The sequence below is a fragment of the Vipera ursinii genome (assembly GCF_947247035.1).
Source record: "Vipera ursinii genome assembly, chromosome: 6".
NCBI lineage: Eukaryota > Metazoa > Chordata > Lepidosauria > Squamata > Viperidae > Vipera > Vipera ursinii.
The window spans coordinates 69839572-69856138 of record NC_139515.1 but is presented as its reverse complement, the minus strand read 5'-3'; the positions used below and the strand labels follow the sequence as shown (position 1 = coordinate 69856138).

Here is a 16567-nt window from a genome sequence, read left to right as displayed (position 1 = left end):
TACGGTGGGAAGGTAACAGCGTTCCGTGCGTCTTTGACGTCTAGTCATGCCGGCCACATGACCACGGAGATGTCCTCGAACAAGCACTGGCTCTTCGGCTTTGAAACAGAGATGAGCACCAGCCCCTAGAGTTGGAAATGACTAGCACGCACGTGCGGGGGTACCTTTACCTTTACCTTACAATTAGGAACTGAATAAGCTTTTGCATTTATAAACTTCCTATATCAAACAAACTATTCTGAGTGTTATAAAGATCTTGACTTAGTGTTGTTTTGGATTGTCATCTTCTGCTGGGTCAACACAACTGTCTATCATGCTTCTCTAACTAGAAACATACAAAGCCTACCTCTAAGTCAATCATTTCTCGTGGTGGAAACAACTAGCACGCATGTGTAGGGGAACCATTACCTTTACCTTTATAAGGTAGATCACACTAAGAAACCAATACCATATAGGTCTAAAACTCTTTTTATGAGAACAGCTATAATAACAGTATCCTGTAAGTTAGAATATGTTTTCCCGCTTCCTTATTTTGTGTGAATTGAGGAGCCTATCTGAGACATTTTCTAAAGTTTGTTTCTTGGAATGGATTTAAGTCACACTTATCAGATCATGCCTTTCATAACAGATCTTCTCACTATCCTTCAAGATTGTTCTTCATGTGCTCTACAATTTAGAATAGCCAAAATTTCCTGTTTCTGAATTCCAGAAACCAGCTATTCTCCATCATGGTAGGATTTAATCTCAGTTTATTGGCCTTCAGTCATCCATTTATCACACTATCCTGATACTAGTTCAGGGTATACATAGCTTTTCCTGATTCAGATGTTAGGATGTAGAGGTGAGTAACATCTGGATACTGGTGACACCAGACTCCCAAACCCCCATGATCTCCTGCAACAATATCACATGTCATAGATGTTAAATAGCACTAGTGATAACGATTCACGGTACTCCAAAGTTGTTAGGATATAGAGGCAAAGTCATATAATACAACTTTCTAAGACTGTCTCCAAAAGAAGGAAGTAGAACCATTCTAACACTGTCTAACCCAATGGGTCCAATTTCCAGACAACTGAAAGATAATAATATGGTTAGCTGTATCAAAGGCTATTTAGAAAGGGCATTGCTTTTCTTCTGGTTGAACATTATCTACTAGAGCAGAGGTCTCCAAACTTGCAACTTTAAGACTTGTGGACTTCCATGACTGACTGCGGAATTCTGGGAATTGAAGTCTACAAGTCTTAGCATTTGGAGACCCCTGGAGTAGAGTGACCATGACTTATTCTGCCTCCAAATCAGACTTGAATCTCAATGAAAAAGGTTGAGATAACTCCAAGAACTCCAAGACTGTGTGAAGCTGCACAGAAACCATTCTCTTAAGCACTTTGTCTCCAAAGGGAATATTTATGACTGGGCCCAGAGAGGGTTTCTTCAGGAGCAAATGGACCGTTGGTTCCTTTAGGTCAGGAATACTCTTGCAAATCCAAATTCTGGCAAAAATTCATTTATCATTTCTTGGATCTAACAGCCAATCCCCACTGGTAAATTCATATACTTCAAAATATGCGGGGTCAAGAGAGCAAGTGGTATTCATAGGTATGCATGTCCTTTTCTTGGTAATTTCCAATCCCAGTTGCTGCGGGAGGGTTCTGAGAAATGGGATGTTTAAAGCATCAGCATCTTTTTCACTTATTTATTGAATAGTACAGATTGTGTCACCACAGAATTCATTTTTAAACCATGCACAACCCTGGGCTTCAATGTGAGAATATGATCTCAAGATGTAACGACAAACAATCTCAGCTTGTTTCTGACGGTTAGCCATTTGGAGTAGACCAGAATAGGAAACTCACTCCATGGGAAGACTAGGATTTTACTTTATTGACATAAGTTCTGATAACAGATTCTTACAGGCCTAATTGTGCTTAATTGTGCTTTACCTCCCCTCCTTATTCTCCAGTGACTCAGAGAGGAACCTGCCAGAGTTTCTTCTGAATACTATTTTGTTTCCCAGGACTTAAGGAACACTCCAGACCTCTTTCCTTATCTAACAGTTCTCTCAAATCAGATCATCGATTAATATGTTTAGCCAGTTAATGATAAATTACGGAGCAATTAAGATAACAAAGGATTCTAACAGCCAAACCTGTTTATATGCTAAATACTTGCCAGTCAATTCTTGTCTTGTTTGCATGAGGTGCCAATATAACCCCACCCCTGGAAAAGATTAATTTTAAAAAGTACTTTGTTATCCAATCATATCTTAAGGTAAATGAAATCTTTTCTCAGAAGCTCTTCACATGGTATGAGTGTGTTAGTGTGTGTGTGAGAGAGAGACCAAGATGATTCTAAAAATTTATTTTTGTTTTGTGACTAAATCCAAGAACAAGCAGTTGAGTGGAGGAAATAGGAAAACCACACATTTTATATTTTACACTAGGTTGTGAATTTAAATTTTATATAATGTAATATTGGAGACAGAGAAGCAAATAGGCACTTTTTGTCCTTGGTTTTATATTCATTTCTGAGTTTCAGCATGCTGTTTGAATATGTGATAGTACTATCACAATTGTGAGACTGTTTCAACAAATTTTAACCAACCAGTAAAATATAAACCAAGAGCAGATTTAGCAGTTCTAATAGTGGTAAATTAACATTGGAATAATTTCATTCCTATGATAACAAAATCCTGGTTCTTGCCTTAACCATTCAGATTTCATTGGACATATTGATAATTCCAGAGTTAGGGTTTATTAAGTGAGGAATGTCTGACAATTGTTATGTGAATCGAGACATGATATGTTTTGTTTTTTAATTTTCCTATTTTTTAAAGAAAGAATACCTAATCATACGGTAGTGTACACCAGCAGAGTCAAATGGTATCTCTAGCTCAGAAACAATTGCAGTGAATTCATTAGCATCCAAAACATAATAGTGAAAGAAAAGGTGTGGTTTACACATTTGTTGTAAAATGTGTTTCACTGCTCCTGGAGACCATCTCAAAGGGGCAAGTGAAGAAATGAGTCTTCTGAGGCCATGATGCAAGCTTTGCCCTTTAATAAGTGTATTGTGTTATCAGATACGTCCGTCAACTTTCACAATTCTTACTTCATAATTTTGACAAAATGGTTGGATTTTACACACACCTCTAAAGTCAGTGTTTCTCCACCTTAGCAACTTTAAGAGATGTGAACCTCAACCCCCAACTCCTGGTCGGGGAATTCTGAGAGTGGAAGTCCACACCTTCTTAAAGTTGCTAAGGTTGAGAAAGAGTGCTTTAATTGTTTGATAGGGTTATTTTTCTAAATGGATTGCAAAGGGAAAGCAGCCTTTTTCCAACCTAGTACATTCCAGAAGTGCTAGAAGCATTTTTTTTTCAGAATTCCTAAGCAGTAGAAGAGTCACAGTCCCAACACATCTGTTTAATAGGCAGAATTTTTATTATGCTTGTCTCTGACAACATGTTTGGTGTCTAAAGTCCTAGTGTGGAAGTTCTGTATCCCTCCTGGCTCTTAATTCTCAAGGAAATGCTCACCAAGAAAAAGAATAGCAGAAACCTCAGAAGTTTCAGATTTCAGCATCATTAATAGGAGTCATTCTTCGTTTCTTTCTATTATGGTCTTGAAGGAGAACGGTGCAAAGGAAGAGCCAGAACCAGAATAGAATTTGTTCTGGAATTCCACCCTAATAGGAAAAAGATGAAATGATTTCTTTACTTTTATTGTGTTTAGCCCATTTTTCTCTGAAAAAATAAAAAAGCAGTTGGCCAAAAAAAGGGAGAAAGAGTACAATAAAAATAGATTAAAATAAGGTATCTTTCAATGGAACAAAACTTTGAAGTGACAGAAGAAATTAAAAAGGCTATAGTTTCCAACTTCTCCATTGCTACTGGGACCACTTAAAAAAAGTACCTTGAATGACCTTATTGTTGTGGGATTGTTTCAGGCTAGTTTCCCCCCCAACTTTGCATCTACCAGATATGTGAAACTAAAACTCCCACCATATTCACTCAACATGGTTCTGGTCTAGAGCCCTATCAATATTTCACAACCAATTATCCATAATATCATGCATATTTATATGCACATTTCAACTACTCTTTGAGCAATGCAATGCAAACATCACAGGAAATGTGCATGCCTTCCTGTTACTATAGTTTGGGAGGGGGCGGCGGGGTTGGCTGGTTCAGAAGGAAACATCTGTGCCTTAAAGTTCTTATACAATCTACTTACCAATGAAGCCTGAGTGCATGCAGAAAGGCAGAAAGACCTTCCATGATGAGTAGAATTGCTATTGTCAGAACAGCAAACACAGTAAAGAGGACAAAAATCCCAATGAGTCCTATCCAGCCAGTCATTTTAAAGCCTATTGAAAACAGCAAGGACCAAAGAACCTCCGAGAGCTCTGAAGAACAAGGAAACACAAAAGAAAAAATGCAAGAGAGAAATACACTTCTATATCCCCCTGCATTTAGTGCTAAGCTGAATTCCAAGAAGCTTCAAGAACATACCTAGGTAGTCACTGGGAACAGAGTTGGCTCAAGGGAGGCTTTTTACTAGGCGTCAAAGTTTAGGTTTAAGGCACTCATTTCAGATCATGAAACCCCCATTCTTCTCAAAAGAATTAGGCTGATTTAGGAGTGGGTGCAAAGAGGGCCTTAAGGCATTCATTTCAGTCTTAAAACCCTCCATTCCTGCAGAGAAGGACCCAGAATTTAAGTTCTATGCGCTCTAGTGTAGTCTTGTTCTGTCTGATCTAAATGTCAAGCATGGCAGATAACTGGAAAACACTGACAGACATGATACTCCTAACTAAGTATCCACAGGGGAGATACAAGATAGCAATTATGACCATGTGATCACAGGCTGAATGGCATGGTCACAGTGACCTTTTTATGATTTCTGATCCCTCCTGGAGATGTCCCTGCACCACCACCCTTTCCTATTCTAATAAAAAATTACAATACTCTGGAAAAGCTCTAGAAATACAGATTCTAGCAGTTGTTAGATAACTATCAGCAAGGAAAGAATTCCTACAACTAGGGACACAGGGAAAAATTGCTAAGAAGCAAAGTGCACAAATACCTTGGAAAAAATTGGCAGAACCACAACAGAGCTCCGGATAATTCAATTTTGTCCTAATCTGCAAACTTTAACTGGACTAAATATTTTCCAGTTTAATTTACATTGCTTAGTGCCTTGCAACTGCTCCTTCACATCATTCACTTAGTCTTAGAATGATGCAAGTTTTCTTTCTCATTGTGACTAAAGTAGATTAAGCCTAGATCCCTGGATCAGTGCTTTCCTACAACTGCAACATCAAAGTGCAGTTTTCAAGAGTAATGTTATAACAAATTTCTCTGCCTGCGGTCTTAAAAGAAGCGCCTGATTGCTATCTTGAAGGAATCAGCAAATTATAAAAACAGAATTAAAATCTTTGGTTGAAAAGGTTACAACCCTGATTAAAAGAGATTATTCGGAATCTTCTGCAACCTGACCTTGTCCAACTTCCATCATGTCCATCTAGCATAATCAATGTCCAAGATGCCTGAGGAACTGCAATACCAGCCATCAGTGGGCACAAGACTGCTGAAGACTGTTCTGAGTGGATACCAAATATTGATGTATCTTAACTGATGGCCCAACCCAACTCTTTTTCACAGTCAAGAGGATCAATAGCTGTAAACTCACGTGCATGAGCCAGGCTAAGTGCCCAAAGCCGGAGATAGGAAGCTGTATTGGAAATACAACCCAAGCAATATTCAATGGTGTGGATCGCCTGGTGCACACAGATGTCTCCAAAGTTGAACTGCAATAAGGTTTTTAGGAAAATAAGGTTGAATACTCCTATAATGTTTCCCATTCATTGTGCTGCAATAAATGGAACTTGATTCAACTATTTTTCAATAAATCCTACTGATTTCAGTCAATTTATTCTAAGCACCATTAAATCTAGAGACAGTAAATGGCTTCTAAACAGCACTACATCTAGAAACTAAATGGGTTCCAAAGAAAAAGTGTGAATGGGATCCACGGACCCCAAAAAGGTTTTAAGCATTTCCCCCTTTCTCCTCACATACACACCACCAGCACTACTTAAATTATACTAAATTAATTACTTCACTAAATTAATTGAGTGATTGTACTTCCTTTAAATCTTCTAATTCCTGCATCTTACTTCTCCATGGTCATGTCCTCCATGTCCTCCACTGCTATCAACTTCTTGGTTTTTTTGCTCAGAGTGGTTAGAGTCCATGATCTCTACTTCAATATCACCAGTAGGACTTTCTGAGAGACTTGACGAAGCCATCTTAAGAGAAAAACCAACAAAGACTGATTATCAGCATTCCATAATAACCTTTTGGGTCCCCATATTTTTCCCAATACTTGAGCAAAGCAAGAAATGGAGCTCCATGATGACACCCATGCTTTGTAAACAGGAAATCTCAAGTTAAACCCTCCATACTTTCAGCCTGATGTGAAAAAAAGACATGCCTGAACTTCCTGGAATCAAAGCTGCTGGTAGCCAGTGAAGACAGATTTGGGGTTATCTTCTGACTTGGTGTAAGATAAAGGTAAAGGTAAAGGTTCCCACGCACATGCATGCTAGTCATTTCCGACTCTAGGGGCCGGTGCTCATCTCTGTTTCAAAGCCGAAGAGCCAGCGCTTGTCCGAGGACATCTCCGTGGTCATGTGGCCGGCATGACTAGACGCCAAAGGCGCACGGAACGCTGTTACCTTCCCACCGTAGTGGTCCCTATTTTTCTACTTGCATTTTTACGCGCTTTCAAACTGCTAGGTTGGCAAAAGCTGGGACAAGTAACAGGCGCTCACTCTCTTACGTGGCACTTGGTATTCGACCCGCCAAACTGCCGACCTTCTGATCAACAAGCTCAGCATCCTAACCCACTGAGCCACCGCGTCCCTTTGATGTAAGATACCTCCCTATAATTCACATGACAAGTATTCCCATCGTCCTGTGCGCTCCCACAGGGAGGGCCTCCTCAGGGTCCCACCGTTCAGGGAGTGCTGGCGGGTGATCCCCAGGGGGAGAGCATTCTCGGTGGGCACGTCTGCCCTATGGAATCAGCTGCCTGTGGAATTCCGGATCGCCCCCAACCTTCACTCCTTTCGCCGGGACCTAAATACCTGAGGGGTTTTATATTTTTAATTAAATTTAAAATTTGGGCTAACGTTATTTAATTCTATTTTAATTTTAACTGTATTCTAACTTTTGTACTGTTTTAACTGTTTTTAACTTTGCCCTGTAAACGGCCCTGAGTCCTTCGGGAATAGGGCGGTATAGAAATCGAATAAATAAATAAATGGCTATTTGACTTAGCCGGCCTGGACTGAGGGGTTTTAAGGTTTTAATTTTAAATTTTAAACTGCTTTGGGGCTATTAATTTAATTTAATTTTAATTTGTACATTGCACTGTTTTAATTTGCCCTGTAAACCGCCCTGAGTCCTTTGGGAAAAGGGCGGTATATAAATCGAAACAAACAAACAAATAAATAAATAAATAAAAATAATGAATATGACTTATTGTACTTTAGCCAACTGTGATCGAAATCTTTTGTACCCATTTCTGTGGGCTGGTTCAGGTACAATGTTACATGGTGACTTATTCTGACTGGAATTTAAATCATAATTTATGTTCGAAACACATAAGCAAGCCATGGTTGGTGCGGTTCCTCACTTGTCTGCTTTTTTTTTTGCAGTAGCAGTTTTTAAAAACTGGAATAAAATCATGTTATCTTTATTGGTTTTAGAAGTGACATTTTAAAGAATTGCCCCAATTCTTGTTTGCAAACTGGCTTTAACTTTCATCTGAAGATCCTGATTTGGCAGTTATTCCAAAGGCATATGAAATGGTATTTGTTCAGACATTTATGACCTTGACTTGATATGACAGATCGAATACTGTATTGTGGCCTTTATGCCTGAGCCTGCCCAAATTTAACTCTGTCTATTGAAATAGTAAACGTTTTCCTAAGAGGAAGAAAGTTTCCAAATTGACAGGATAGAGTAGGTTCAGCAAACGGTGAAAAGGTGCAACAGGGACTTAAGGATGGGCTGAAGAAATCTGGAGTATTTGGTACAGGGGAAAAAAGATAACACGTAAATATTCAGCTACATAAAAGGGTACTGCAGAGAAGATAGGCTCAGGATATAGAAGGATCTTCAGACTTGAACCCTGAGTGCTACCTAACAAAATGCAACTCAATGGTGAGAAAAGCAAGGTTCTACATTTAGGCAAGAAAAACCAAATGTGCAGGTATTAAATAGGTGATACCTGTTCAATAGCAGTAATTGCGAGGGGGATCTAGGTGTTCTGGTGCACAACCACTTAAGTGTGAGCCAGCAACGGCAAAAAAGCCAGTGCATCAGCAGAGGGATAGTATCAAGATCATGCAAAAGGATAGTACCACTTTATACTGCACTAGTAAGACCACATTTGGAATACTGTATCTAGTTCTGGTTATCATGATACAAAAAAGATTTGGAGGCTCTAGAAAGAGTGCAGAGAAGAGCAACAAAGAAGATTTGGTGTCTGGAGGCCAAACCGTACAATGAACAGCGGTGGGAATTAGGTATGTCTAATCAGCTGAGCTTGTCGATCAGAAGGTCGGCAGTTTGGCGGGTTGAAGTGCCGTGTAACAGAGTGAGCGCCTGTTACTCGTCCCAGCTTCTGCCAACCTAGCAGTTCGAAAGCATGTAAAAATGCAAGTAGAAAAATAGGGACCACTACGGTGGGAAGGTAACAGCGTTCCGTGCACCTTTGGCATCTAGTCATGCCGGCCATATGACCACGGAGACGTCCTCGGACAAGTGCTGGCTCTTCGGCTTTGAAACGGAGATGAGCCCCGGCCCCTAGAGTTGGAAACGACTAGCACGCGTGTGCGGGGGACCCTTTACCTTTACCTTTAATCAGCAAAGAGAAGGACTAGGGGTGGTATGATAGCAGTCTTCCAAGATTTGAGGGACTGTCACAGAGAAGAGAGGGTCAATCTATTAACCCAAACACCTGAGGGCAACTGGAAGATCAATAAAAAGAGAAGCAACCTAGAACTAAGGAGAAGCTTCCCGACAATGAGAACAATTAATCAGTAGAATGGCTTGCTTAAAGAAGTTGTGTGTGCTCCATCACTGGAGGCTTTCAAGAAAAAGAGATTAGACAATCATTTGTCTGGAATAGTATAGTATAGGGTCTCCTGCTGAAGCAAGGTGTTGGACAAGAAGACCTCCAAGGTCCTTTCCAACCCTGTTATTCTGTGTTCTAATATTACAGATACCCAGATTTCATTTAAATATAAAAGAAAAACTTCCTGATGATAAAATTGGTACAAGAGTGGAACAGTCTTCTTACAGAAGCTGTGGATCCCCGACCTCTGAAGAGGGTGGATTTTCATCTCTCACTGATTACTTACCTTTCCCCCCCGTACACTGCAAAAAGTTGGTTTAGATGGTTCTTGGGACGCCTTCCAACTCTAAAATTCAATGTTTCCATCATATTTCGCCCCAGTCTTCTGTCTTTATCTATGTAGCAATCCCTTGGCAGAAAAGACCCTTTCCTTACCCTATTCTGAGCTTTCTGATGCTTGGCTCGAATAATAAAAGGCTGAATGAGAAGCATCCACGGTATGGCAATCAAGGCGAAAACGACCAGGAAAGTTTGAACTTCTTGCTAGGAAGAAAAAAAAAGACAGTTGATGCTATCATACAACACTCTAAGACAGGGGTGTCAAACTTGCAATGTCACATGATGTATCGCGACGTATCACAATTTTTTTTCCGTTGCCAGCAATGGGGTGGGCGCGGTTTCGCCATGACACATTCAGCCTGTGGGCCGGCAGTTTGACACCCCTGCTCTAAGCCAAATAAACCCAACTAATCAACAAACCATGTCTAAAGAAATCATGGCTTGGCACAATGTGTGAAATCTGTAAGTTTTCCATATCAACGATTTGCAGGCTCCAGCTATGCCTATTAATAGCTACGTGAAAGCCTTTTCTGTTTTCCTATAATCACAAGATACCTGTATGAGAAAACCATGATATGGCTGCAGCTAATTGCATGAGTGTTTCTTACTGAAGGGTGATTTTATTTGCATAAAAGTATCATGATCTGATGGAGGACCCTTACCCACAACAATGTGGCTGGAATATTTAAATGACTAGCCGGGCCTTATATCATATTTTCATGCAAAAATAGATTCTACATGGTATGTGAGTTGCACTAAACTATCATGGTTTGTTGAACAAAGTTCGGAGGCAGACAAAAGATATTACAGTAGGGTTACCACAACTGGGATGCAAAAATCTGAATAGTCATTAGATGGCATCAATCAATCAATCAATAAATGATACAGAACACCAAACCTTTGCTGCAGTCTAGTGGATGCCTGGTAGCCTAAATATACTATGTTAAATTATGACTTTTTCAATAAGGCTAACTTCTGATGCTTGTGTGTAATAGACTGAGACCAAGAAATAATTCAGCTTGGTCAGAAGGAGAAAGGTTTCTCAAGTCAGCCTCTGCCTAAAGGAATACATTATCTATAAGGAGTTACAGTATATGTTTTAAATAGAAATGGGGCATGCATGTTCACAGGGGGTAGGAATGGGGTTCACAAAAATTAAGAACTTGTGTGATTGAAATCCTGCCTTTTTAATATGTTGTACAGTACTCATACACAAGGGGCAGGGATTTGTTCATGCAGTTGCAGAGGCCATCTTGATTTTTGAACCCTTCCCATGAATACCACGGAGCCAACGAAAATTATTTCCCTTTCAATTTGACATTCCCAGCTGCAAGCAAACAGAAATGACACTGAGTTTGCTTCAAGATAATGCAAGATGGTTAGACAGTGACAGCAAGCTGACGGCAGTTTTGCCCTTGAGTAAGTAAACAACCCAATTTGTCATCTGCATTTAAAAATATGTGCTGGCTGACTTTTTCTCTCTCTCTATGCAATGCTAATTCTGTATCCTGACCTAAATTATTTGAGTGATGTCTTCAAAACTTATTAGATCTGAATATCTTTTTTTTTACAAGCATAATGGTCCAAAACATCCAGGCTGCAAGTAGGTAGAGGACTATATACCAGCTACCCAGTCTTGTAGCCACCTCATATTCCTGCTTAGCCAACCATTTTGCTACTGATTCCAAGGCCAGCTAAATAAACTATCTCTGAATAATGTTTCTCTGAGTCTGGCTTTTCATAGGACATAATGCTTTAAACTGTAAAGTATTTTGTTGGGTTTGATTTTGTACAATCTGTGAATGTAGACTTTCTATTTCTTTCTCGGTGCATTATATGAAGATGGCCAAATTTTGGTTAATTTCACAGTAAGCCAAAATTGGATTTGTTTGGCTTTACAGGTTATGTGAATCCAGATATTTGCTCCACTTATTCATTTAACAAACTTGTACAGATACCCATCTTAATAAATAACTCAAAGCTGCTAACAATAAATATAGATAAAAATACATTATTGAAAACAACAATGAAACTGTAGGAACTGAAGAATTGTTGAGTCACCTCACATCTATATTTATTTTATTTTTATTTTAATCCCATTTATATCCCGCCCTTCTCCGAAGACTCAGGGCGGCTTACAATCTAAGCACAAACTTAGCTTAGTGCTTAGCAATAGCCTTCATTCTATGTATGTATATGCCTGCTTATTAGGGCTTTCGCCCCTCCCCCAGCGGCATTATTACAAAGTCAGCTTATTGCCCCCAACAATCTGGGTCCTCATTTTACCTACCTCGGAAGGATGGAAGGCTGAGTCAACCTTGAGCCTTGCTGGGCTGTACTATATAACAAACCAAGGCCAAAACTGATGTGTGGTCCCAGGGAGAATATCTACACACTTGAATTAGTATCTACTGTATATTACTATTGCAATATCTCTGCATTATGATACTGAATGCTTATGTGCAGCACTGTCTGTAGCAAACTACCATAACACTGAAATGACAGCACGTGGACAATAACATCATCACACAGATGTGGCCATTATGTGCTTGTGTCCAGACATCTAATGCAAGACATTTGTGTGGTTTTTTTGCCTCTTCAGACACTCATGCTGATGTGAATAAAATGTGCTCTTTGTTAAGTGTGCTGAAATGAGTAGGACTGAATCATAACCAACATGTAAAAGCTCTCTAATTGAGTGATAGATTTCATTTGACATTCACAGTTGACAATAAAACATTTATACCTGATGCTCATATAAAGGACGATTTGTTGGATCATTGTAACTAAACAAAAACATATTGATAAAGTGAATGAGGATGCTTGGAGCGTCATGGGCATTATTCACATTAAATCGGCACCACTTGAAAATAATCATGAAGACAAGGTAACCAAATAGGGAGATTATGAAGATCATCTCCGGAATGAACTGCAGGACAATGTTGGTAGTTTGCTTGAAATAACTAGACAAATAATAAAACAAGAGAAAGAAAGCATTACTGGGGTGGTTATAGATATCCATTACATAGTGTGATCTCAAGGAGGAGTAGAAAAACATAAAGATCAGTACGTGGAACACTAAGGGAAGTCAGTCACTCTGATATCTAGACGGAGTGGATTGGGACAGCTGCAGTAGAATATCATCCGAACACTTACATATGGTTGAAGAGACTAAGTACCACCCCAAAAACCATGTGTGTGATTCCTATGATGACAGACATTTTCATTTTGTACGAGTTCAAGAAAGTCAGCTTATTGATGGCAATATTCCAGATCTGAAAGAAATAGATAAGGAGAGCTAAGCATAAAAGACAGTTGAATTCATAAACTAAAATACTTGCTTTCTTTCTACCCTTAGGGATACACAGGGAGAAAGGAAGAAAGGTGAGTGAAGATCAGCTGTTAGGCTGAAGAATCTTTGTTGGTCAATTATTATAAGTTTATTAAAAAAAGAGAGAAAACATTAAATCTTTCATTTTTGTATTATTATAACAACACAGATGCCTCTGCTTCTATTTGGACAAAAACCATTTTTTTCAAAATCAGTGCAGCTTTTCCAAGAATGCTATATTGCAGGTTACAAACATGAAACTACGTATTTTCTCCATGAGAAAAGCAACAAGTTGGGATTCAGTGTTTGAGAATATCATGTTTAGGGGCTGTGATCTTCCTATTTATGCCCTTAGCTTATCAACTCTACTTAAATAAAAATGCATCTTAACCAAAGCTCAGATAAGGAAATGTGGGATAAAACTTCCAGCCTAACATAAGTTGCTCTTCATTGACCAGAAGAAACAATAGATTTCTGGTTCTGCCAGAATATATTCAAGATCTCACATATTCACAAAATATGGGATGAAAAGAGATTTGTGCATGATGGATTGCTAAAGTATTTTTATTTTATGATTTGTATTTTATAAGTCTTCTTAAGAATGAACCAGCTGAAAGGCAATCTGTTTTGTAGATCTGTTGCTATAAGCCAGGGGTCTTCAAACTTGGCCCTTTTGTGACTTGTGGACTCCCAGAATTCCTCAGCCTGGGAGTTGAAGTCCACAAGTCACAAAAGGGCCAAGTTTGAAGACCCCTGCTGTAAGCAGAGGAGACACAGTCAAGTAGTCTTTGCATCATTCTATGATGTATTCTGGAATCAGTTTGGAAGATTACTAGCCATCCATGCTGCCATCTGCTGGCCAGCTGCGCTGATCTCCTCTGACCGTCTTCATTTTTTTTTCTTTCAGGAACCCTTCCCACTTTTAAAAATTATGGAGGACCGCAAAAGAGGCTTTGTTTGTATGGTTTATATTTATCAATATCCATCAAATTAAAAATTAAAATTAATGTAACTGCTACTCATGATGGTCTGATGGGATTTTAATATTGTATTGTTTTTCAATATAGGTTGCTAAATAATTTTGATTTATTGTACCCCCTGAGTGGGCCCTGAGGGACCCCAGGGTCCTAGGACCATACTTTAAGAATCATTGTCCTATGGTCTTTTGTCTTTTCCCATAATCAGAAATACCAACATCAGAAATGCTAGCTGTGGAGGCTGGAAGAGAAACACCGAATATTTCCAGCATTGTAAGGACCTTGTACCTTAATTTAGATTTTATTTTTTGCATATTTTTTCAGATACTTCAATAAGGCATTTATATTGAGGGTTTTTTTGGGGGGGGGAAGCTTCATGACACAAGTTTAAAAAAATGTTAGAAATTTTTTGTTCCATTTTTCAGAAAAATTCAATACACAAAGCATTTTCCTACTTTTTCTGTAGCAATTTGTTTATATACTGCCGTAAAAAAGACAGTGAAGACAAAGTTGTAATCTTGGCTCTTAAAACCTTTTTGAGGAATCCTATCCTTCCTGGCTTGGAGTCCCAGTCGTTCATCCCTAATCTACTGTATCTATTCCTTTTAATTGCCAAATAATTATTTCTGATTACCGGATCAATTCCAAAAGGATAGGGGTTTCCGGAATATACACCTCTTGTTTTTGGATCTAATTGCAGAAGACCACTCTTGTGAACAACTTCATCCCTATGCATGAACAGAAAAATATTAAATTGTTAGATTGTCACTGAGATGTGATAGCCATTTCTCACAATGAAATAGAATAAGAAGAAACACAATATAAATGCACTGAAGCCCACATTGGCTGTGCAGCTTCTATGTGGACAGCTCAGATAATGTGTGATTGTACTAACCGCTTATATAATTTGTATACATTCTTTCATTTCCTGTGTTGATTCAGCTTGCTCTTTCTTCAATGTGCCCAAAGTCTCACTCTTCACACCTTCAAGATTATCTATTACTGTATAAACTATCCTACATTGTTCTATGATGATGCTCCTCCCTAAGTTATGATGAAGTCTGGAATTTGATGACTTTAAGAACTCTTCTCTATAACTCATTACAAGCCAAGTTATTTCTATATGTAGTCCGTTGCAGAAGATACTAACATGGTAGGTCTCAATTTATATGTTTCTGTCACCTTGATGGATATTCTAGACTGAGATCCTATAAAACAGTTCTCCAATTCATCTGAATATGGACACCAGATGTCCTGGAAATTACATTAAGCATGTAAGTAATTTTCAGATGCCTTAATATAAACATGCTCACGTCTCTTGGGGACCTGTAATTCCTATCACCACATCCATAGAGAGACATTTCAGGGTTAGGGGTTCTATTTGGCTTCTATTATGAGCTTGATAGAATCAAAGTTAAAAATGAGCTCAGAATAAAATATTTCATAGCCATGCCTTTTCTGAATCAAACTGAGAGAAGTTTCTAGTAACTACTGTTTTCTGTTTGTTTTCATCATAGTCAACTGCTGATTAAAGACAGCAATCTTTATGAAATATGAAATGTTGTGCTAGAGATTACTAGGGATAAATTCAGAAAGAGATTGCAGAACAAAAGAGCAAACTGGGCATTCATTTGCTATTTTCTACAATTATAAACATTGTTTACCACTTACGTCCATACACCATTATTGTACATGGGTCGGACACGCCAGGAAGATCCAAATATGTTGAAAGATTTGGAGAAGCAATCGTTGTAAATAAAGCCAGTGTAAATGGAAAAGATACTCATGAGTAGGATCAAGTAGCGTCCACTGAAAAAGATGTTCCAGATCTGCACAAGAATATTATATATAATCAAGGGATGATCAAGAATAGCAAACAAATGACATTTACTACAGTCTTATTTACAGCAGCCTTCTCCATTTGGCGTCTTCCAGAAATGTGGGACTGCAATTCCCAAAACCAATCATGTTGACTGGGAGGACATCAGGTTGAAGAGATTTGCAAAAACAGTTTTTCACCTATTGTTTACTGCCTTGGAAAAAAATGAGTCATCTTCAGAGGCCCTTCTCACCATGAGAAGTGAGATGGGTGACCAGGAAGAAAGCCTGCTCAGATATGGGACTTTGCCTGAGCAGGGGATTGGACTAGATGACCTCCAAGGTACCTTCCAAAATCATTGTTGTTGTTGTTGTTGTTGTTGTTGTTGTTGTTGTTGTTATTATTATTATTATTATTATTATTATTATTATTATTATTATTATTCCCTTTCCAAGGAGCATGACTGACCCATTTACATCTTTCAGCTCTGGGCAAAGATATTTCTCTTTTTCTCAACATGGCTACAGGATTGTTCTCAGTTTTAAACTGTTCTGTATGTTAAATTGCTTTGGATAGTTAGATGTGTGAGATATAAATTTAATAAATAACTGCTTTCCTTTGTTATCAACTGGTTGATTGGCTTCCTCTCCTTGCTTAACTGTTTTTCTGTGATCTTTTAAAACACATTTTTAGAAAAGTTATGCTTTAAATCACAGTGTAATCTTGCCCGTGAATTTCAGAGATTGGACAGAGTAGAACATAATAAACAAACATTTGAAAACTGCTTGCTGTAAGCATTGAGATATCACCTTAAACCACTTACCTCGTTGGTGCTTTTCTCAGCTAAAAGAGACTTTTCATTGTTGATCATCCACAGAGCAAAACCCAGCATGACTGCACCATGACCACAATCGCCAAACATCACCGCAAACAAAAAGGGAAGGTGATGATA

At 38.6% G+C, this 16567-nt stretch overlaps 1 protein-coding gene across 1 annotated transcript in view; it reads right to left on the bottom strand.

The window, feature by feature from the left end:
• Positions 1-2388: 2388 nt before the first annotated feature.
• The window catches only part of ATP6V0A4 (ATPase H+ transporting V0 subunit a4), a 36371-nt gene continuing 22192 nt past the window's right edge, over positions 2389-16567 (bottom strand). The window contains exons 11-20 of the mRNA XM_083366499.1: positions 16439-16567; positions 15468-15625; positions 14431-14524; positions 12645-12763; positions 12235-12451; positions 9585-9692; positions 6181-6312; positions 5694-5811; positions 4236-4407; positions 2389-3687 (exon numbers count right to left, since the gene is read on the bottom strand). The exon at positions 16439-16567 is cut by the window's right edge and continues 7 nt beyond it. Of these exons, the coding sequence (XP_083222625.1) occupies positions 3597-3687; positions 4236-4407; positions 5694-5811; positions 6181-6312; positions 9585-9692; positions 12235-12451; positions 12645-12763; positions 14431-14524; positions 15468-15625; positions 16439-16567 (1338 nt within the window). The 3' untranslated portion in view covers positions 2389-3596. The remainder of the gene's footprint in view (positions 3688-4235; positions 4408-5693; positions 5812-6180; positions 6313-9584; positions 9693-12234; positions 12452-12644; positions 12764-14430; positions 14525-15467; positions 15626-16438) is intronic.